Source organism: Crinia signifera, chromosome 1 (assembly GCF_055691185.1).
Source record: "Crinia signifera chromosome 1, ASM5569118v1, whole genome shotgun sequence".
NCBI lineage: Eukaryota > Metazoa > Chordata > Amphibia > Anura > Myobatrachidae > Crinia > Crinia signifera.
In genome coordinates, this window is record NC_139217.1 from 143773236 (window position 1) to 143780257 (window position 7022).

General features: G+C 44.6%; 1 protein-coding gene across 1 annotated transcript; it reads right to left on the reverse strand.

Moving 5' to 3' along the window:
- Positions 1–2700: 2700 nt before the first annotated feature.
- Positions 2701–6462, reverse strand: LOC146026587 (uncharacterized). Its single transcript, XM_083157382.1, has 2 exons — positions 5106–6462; positions 2701–4253 (listed from the first exon to the last, which is right to left on the reverse strand). Exons 1-2 carry the CDS (start codon positions 5520–5522, stop codon positions 3681–3683), a joined length of 990 nt encoding a protein of 329 aa, XP_083013508.1. The 5' UTR covers positions 5523–6462; the 3' UTR covers positions 2701–3680.
- Positions 6463–7022: the final 560 nt, after the last annotated feature.

Here is a 7022-nt window from a genome sequence, read left to right on the forward strand (position 1 = left end):
CAACCTCATTAAAAAGTGTTTGTTTGGAATTGAAATCAATTAAATCCTAATAGATACTTAAACACATTACTACCACATTCATTACAGACATTAACCCTTACATCATGTGAAGTGCTATTTATTCATTGTCACCCCTTTATCTAGGTTTTATGTATGCATATTATATCATAATTGCACGTGAAATGCAATATTCTACAATGTGCTAATTATTACTAACACATACTAAAGGAAACTTATCAACAGGTATAAACACAGTGTGTGTGTGTATTTTGTTTTTTTGATAATGTTGATTGCTCTACAATTATAGTACATTTGTGTATTGCAAGGATCTGCACACTACAATAACATACATCTATATACAGTATGTACCTTTTGCTACTTAAAAATATTCTAAACAATTTACACATATACTGTTTAATGTAAAAAAAACACACAGACAACTTCTAACTGTAATCAACAATTTATTTTTTAAACAAAATATTTTAACGTAAAAATGGGGAAAAAAAATTAAAGCAGCAGGTCAGTTAGGTCCTGCAGATCTGCCATGACCAGGTGCAGGTGTTCCCTGAGTCTCAGGAGGGCCCCACGTACACCCTCATCTGCTTGGGTAGGCTCATCTGTGGGTATGTTAAAGGGGGTAAAATTAGTAATGATAATCATGAATACATTTAACATAGTCATACATAAATCTAATAAATGCAAGGTGACATGTGTGAATATATATATATATATATATATATATATACACAGAGAGAGAGAGAGAGAGAGAGAGAGAGAGAGAGAGAGAGAGAGAGAGAGAGAGACATATATAAATATATATGACACATACATCTATACATACATGCATACATACTAAATGTAAAGCCTGTTTTTTTCCCTCTACCCTTTACTCTGTAGAACACCTCACAGTCATAGTGCTCCTTCTGAATCCCAACCCACCCATGACTAAGCTATGAGAAGCATGTAATGAGCTCCACCAATAACAACTCATCAAAAACCGCTCAGTGTCTGTTCTCTGATGCAACGTGGCATGGGACTTAGTCAACTCTCAGGAATGCACAGTACATTTGTGCAATCATGGATGGCTTGGCTGCTGATAATCATTGTCATTAAGCCAGGTAGGTGAAGCTGCAGCACTAACCCACTACCATGCACAAAATCATTATTAAGACTAAATCAACCAACAATTATGTTTGCAAAAATACATGCAAACCACAGGGGGTGGCTAGCTAGAGGAGGGCCCAGGGGCACTGACCACCTGTGACTCCATTCTAAGCCACGCCTGTCCATACTCTATTTATGCCATACTTAATCTAGTTTAGAAATATCAATCAATGTAAACTCTATTCACCTATATGAGGCTACAGATTGTACGCTTGCAGCAGGGACATGTAACCCTTGTGTGGGGTACACACCAGGACGACCACCGTCGTTCACGACCGATAGACGACCATGGAACGATTTCCCTTGGACTTCCCGGGAGCTCCCAGGCAGTCCCCAGCAAACGATTAGCAAAAATTGTGTTTTTTTGCGGAACGATCTAGATCCGATCCCGATGCGCCCGCGATGGTCGTTAAGACGGTCGGATCGCTGGTTTTTGTTTTTTTTGCAAGAACACATGCGACCGTCGTCAGATGGGCCTTTGAAATTTGAATGAAGGGGCTGGACTAGCAGAGGGGGAGGACTAGCAGAGGGGGATAGGAATAGCAGCAGCCATTTTAAACCAGTGTATTTCTGCTTTGTTACTAGTGAGGCTTGGTTTATACCTGCTGAACGCTGGACATAGCTATTTACACATTACTTTGTTTTGCCTGCCATTACAAAGTGTCTTTTAACCCTGCACTATGGAGAATGCAGTGATGGGTAGTCACCAGCAACAGTACCTGCTCTATTATGCAGTTTTGAAGCTCAGGCGTCAGAGAGCCCAGCGCAGGAGAGAAAGATCATGCTGGACAAAGCAGTGGCTACTTCAGCGTCAGACTCGTTCGCACATGCCACTGCTCAGGGACATCAGGGAGAATAACCCAGACGATTTCCGTAACTTCTTGAGGATGGATGATGCCACATTCCAGGAATTGCTGCGTCTGGTGACTCCCCACATCGAGAAGCAGGATACCAAGTATCGCATGGCTATCCCTGCTGAGGAACGGCTGGTGGTCACCCTGAGGTTTCTGGCGACAGGACGGTCTCTTGCTGACCTAAAGTTTGGATCCCTCATCTCCCCGCAAGCTTTGGGCCTCATCATCCCGGAGACCTGCAAAGCCATTGTGAAGGTGCTGCAGTACCAGTATTGCAAGGTAAGGATGAAATATACACTGTACACTTTATTGTGCAAACAAAATATTTTTATTTATAATTTAGGCCTAGGACAGAAACAGGTTTTTTAGGCCTTTCATGGTTAAAACATGTAAAATAGTAAATAGATTGTGTCAACAAAAATATATTATAATACCATATATAAAAGATATTGTACAAAAACACACACTATATATAAAGATTTAAGTATGTATGACCCAGTTTAAACTTTCCCAATAAGTACGGGCTACTGTGTGGCAGAGGATGTCTGCCGCAGATAAGTAAAGGCTGCGGCCCACATGGCGCATGGCGCAGATGCAATGGTCCCGGCCACATTGATGTGCGCCATACGCCATGTGAGCAGTGGCCATCACATACCTGCAGCTGAGACCATGTCTGCCGCACAGTACCCCATACTATTGGTAAAGACAAAAGGGCAATAAATGGAGTTTGCTATCCAGATTGAGGAGAATCCTGTTCTCCCTCTGGTAATGCAGGTACAGGTAGCAGCATATAAAAAAACAAAAAACACACTCTGGTAACTTCTGGAACAGGCACTTACAACAGTAGGGATAAGGTACTGTGTGGCAGAGGATGTCTGCTGCAGATATGTAAAGGCTGCGGCCCACATGGCGCATGGCGCAGATGCAATGGCCCCCGCCCCATTGATGTGCGCCATACACCATGTGAGCAGTGGCCATCACATACCTGCAGCTGAGACCATGTCTTCGGCACAGTACCCCATACTATTGGCAAAGAAAAAAGGGCAATAAATGGAGTTTGCTATCCAGATTGAGGAGAATCCTGTTCTCCCTCTGGTAATGCAGGTACAGGTAGCAGCATATATGTAGAAAACCAAGACAAAAGACACTCTGGTAACTTCTGGAACATGCCCTTACAACAGTAGGGATAAGGTACTGTGCGGCAGAGGATGTCTGCTGCAGATATGTAAAGGCTGCGGCCCACATGGCGCATGGCGCAGATGCAATGGCCCCCGCCCCATTGATGTGCGCCATACGCCATGTGAGCAGTGGCCATCACATACCTGCAGCCGAGACCATGTCTGCCGCACAGTACCCCATACTATTGGTAAAGACAAAAGGGCAATAAATGGAGTTTGCTATCCAGATTGAGGAGAATCCTGTTCTCCCTCTGGTAATGCAGGTACAGGTAGCAGCATATAAATAAACAAAAATACACACTGTGGCCCTTGTGTGGCAGAGGATGTCTGCTGCAGATATGTAAAGGCTGCGGCCCACATGGCGCATGGCGCAGATGCAATGGTCCCGGCCCCATTGATGTGCGCCATACGCCATGTGAGCAGTGGCCATCACATACCTGCAGCTGAGACCATGTCGATGGTAAATGATAAAGTAGCCTATTTTTTAAGACAGATCCTCAAAAACAGGACACTCTGGATCTTCTATCAGTAAAGAACTGTAGAATTGACGGTACTGGGGGGGTTGAGAAGGCTGTGTAGGTGTTGACTGGGTATGTGTTGGAATTGTGCTCGACTGGCCTGCTACGGTGGCAGGCGGAGTAGGCACTGGTGATTCTAATGACAGTGGTGTGTCTGGTGCACTACCAATGCCAACTATTTTAGTGCCACTGTTGAGATACCCTAAACTGCCATTATACACCAACTCCATGCATAACTTTTCAAAAGTAAGTTGCTGGTCAGGAGCCATGTTGCGAACACACTCTGCCACATAAGTGAAGTAGTTGTCATGTTTGTCCGGGTTTCTTTGCAGGACTTGATGTGCCCGCATCATAAATTCTTCATGTGCCGCTGCTTCTCCTTTTTTTCCTTTGCCACGCATTTTTTTGGCACGGGGGAGTGGTGGAGTGGGTTCCAGGGTGGGTGGCGGAGTGCGTGCCGGAGTAGGAACTTCGTTAGATGTGCATGCATTATCAGATAGGACAGATAGGTCTGGGGTTGCAGGTGGGTAGTCACCAAGCTGTAAAAAAATTGAACATGTTTACTAATCAATTCTATTTACTTCTAATTTCAGTTCCCTACCAGCGTGAATGAATGGAAAGTCATCGCAGAGGAGTTTGAACAGCGATGGAACTTCCCAAATTGCGGTGGAGCCATTGATGGCAAACATGTCCGCATAGCCCAGCCTATCAATAGTGGTTCCTACTATTTTAATTACAAGGGCTATTTTAGCATTGTACTAATGGCTGTGGTGAATGCCAACTATGAGTTTATCTTCCTGGATGTAGGAAGGAATGGCCGTGCATCGGATGGTGGCACTTTCAAGGACACAAAGTTCTACGAAAGGCTCATAGCGAACACCCTTCACTTGCCGTCTGTCCAGGAAACTAAACAGGGGCTTAACTTTGTTTTTGTGGCTGACGAGGCTTTTGGCCTGCACGAGCATGTCATGAAGCCATATGCGCAAAGGGGCCTGAACCATGACAAAAGGATCTTTAACTACAGGCTATCCAGGGCACGGCGTGTTGTGGAAAATGCTTTTGGCATCCTGGCAAGCCGGTTTCGCATTTTTCACACTGCCATTAACCTGAGGGTGGACAAAATTGACTGGGTTGTCACGGCGTGCTGTGTCCTGCACAATTTGCTCCGCAGAAAAGCCACACAGCAAAGGGCTACAGGCACAGCACTCCAAGAAGACCAAGAACTGCCAGAGGAGGTAGTGCAGATATCCTCCTTGCAAACCCCAACACAACGCTACACAGGGAGTGCACGAGCCAAACAGGTGAGGGAAGAGTACATGGCCTACTTTAATGGGGAGGGCGCTGTGGATTGGCAGGAGGAATCAATTAGATAGCCAAAAAAATAGACTCACCGATGCAGACTGCGAATTCTCCTCCTCCTCCTGCGCCGCGACTTCTTGGTTTTCCTGTTCGACCATAAGGACTACTCCTGTCCTCATCGACTCCTGGCTGAGGGTGAATGTCAACCGGTCATAGTACCAGAGCGATGTTTGATACATCTCGTCGACTCCAGCACCAGACTTCTTTGCAGCCTCCATCTTCTTGTGTTCCTTTAAGAACACCGTGCGCATATTCTGGATGCGTTTCCTCACCCATTCAACATTGGCCTCTGGGTGAAATGGAAGACTGTAGCGTGCCAACTCCTCCAAGGCTTGGTTTCTTTTCATTTTGTTTGAATACTCCTTGGATTTGGTTCTCCACAGGCATTCGTGTGTACGATATTTTTCAATAAACCCTTCCAAAAACTCTTGTTCCTTTGCGTTGGACATTGGGACTGTAAAAAGATAAAACCATTTTAGTTGTTATAGTTATACCCATGTTTTGTTTCATATTTAAATTTTTATAGTTATAGTTACCAGTTTACCTAGTTCTTATGTTTTAAGTATTTAAAATGTTAATAAACTTTTATGAAAACCACTATACATTTTATTGTGCAGATTGCTATTCACACACACAGGTGAATGGGGCCTAGCAGAGAGGAGTGCTTGGAATACTGCAATGGTGGACAATGGTTTATGTATATATATCTATATATACACAAACACACACACACACAGGTGAATGGGGCCTAGCAGAGAGGAGTGCTTGGAATACTGCAATGGTGGACAATGGTTTATGTATATATATCTATATATACACAAACACACACACACAGGTGAATGGGGCCTAGCAGAGAGGAGTGCTTGGAATACTGCAATGGTGGACAATGGTTTATGTATATATATCTATATATACACAAACACACACACACAGGTGAATGGGGCCTAGCAGAGAGGAGTGCTTGGAATACTGCAATGGTGGACAATGGTTTATGTATATATATCTATATATACACAAACACACACACACAGGTGAATGGGGCCTAGCAGAGAGGAGTGCTTGGAATACTGCAATGGTGGACAATGGTTTATGTATATATATCTATATATACACAAACACACACACACACAGGTGAATGGGGCCTAGCAGAGAGGAGTGCTTGGAATACTGCAATGGTGGACAATGGTTTATGTATATATATCTATATATACACAAACACACACACACACAGGTGAATGGGGCCTAGCAGAGAGGAGTGCTTGGAATACTGCAATGGTGGACATTGGTTATATGTATACACACAGACATGGGGCCCACCCAAAAAAAACAGTGACATGGTCGGGTGCACGGTTGCCAAACCAGTGCTTTATACACACTATATACATTGGTGGCAACAGTGGGCATGCATAGAAGAGCATTGGGAGTGCAAACATACCAGGTTGTTGTTCTGGGAGATGAGACAAGAAGGAGAGTCCAACTGCTGCGCCAGCGCTGTTTGCTATGTGGAAAAACATGGCGCCGGGGGAGTGTTTAGGAAATGCCACTCAAATAGGCTGGATCAAACGACGGACGCACCGACGGACGGACGACGGAGGCGGCAAAAAACACTCACGATCTGCATACGATTGACGGTCGGTCGGCCTGGGATTGACAGATCCTACCTGCAGCACGTAGGACCAAAGATGCGACCAAACGAGCGGCGTGAACGCGCATTTGATCGGAATCGGATCAAATAAATGTCAAAAACACACGATAGTACATACAATCTGCATACAACCGGTCGGAATTGGATCTAAATTGACAGAATCGTGCCCTAGTCGTCCTGGTGTGTACCCAGCATTAGATGAGCACGTCATCCCTTTAATCCAGGATACAGATTAAGTACACAGGTTCAGTGGCAGTTAAAATCGAGCTGAAAGCCATCCCCAGAACCTGTGTAATTAACATGT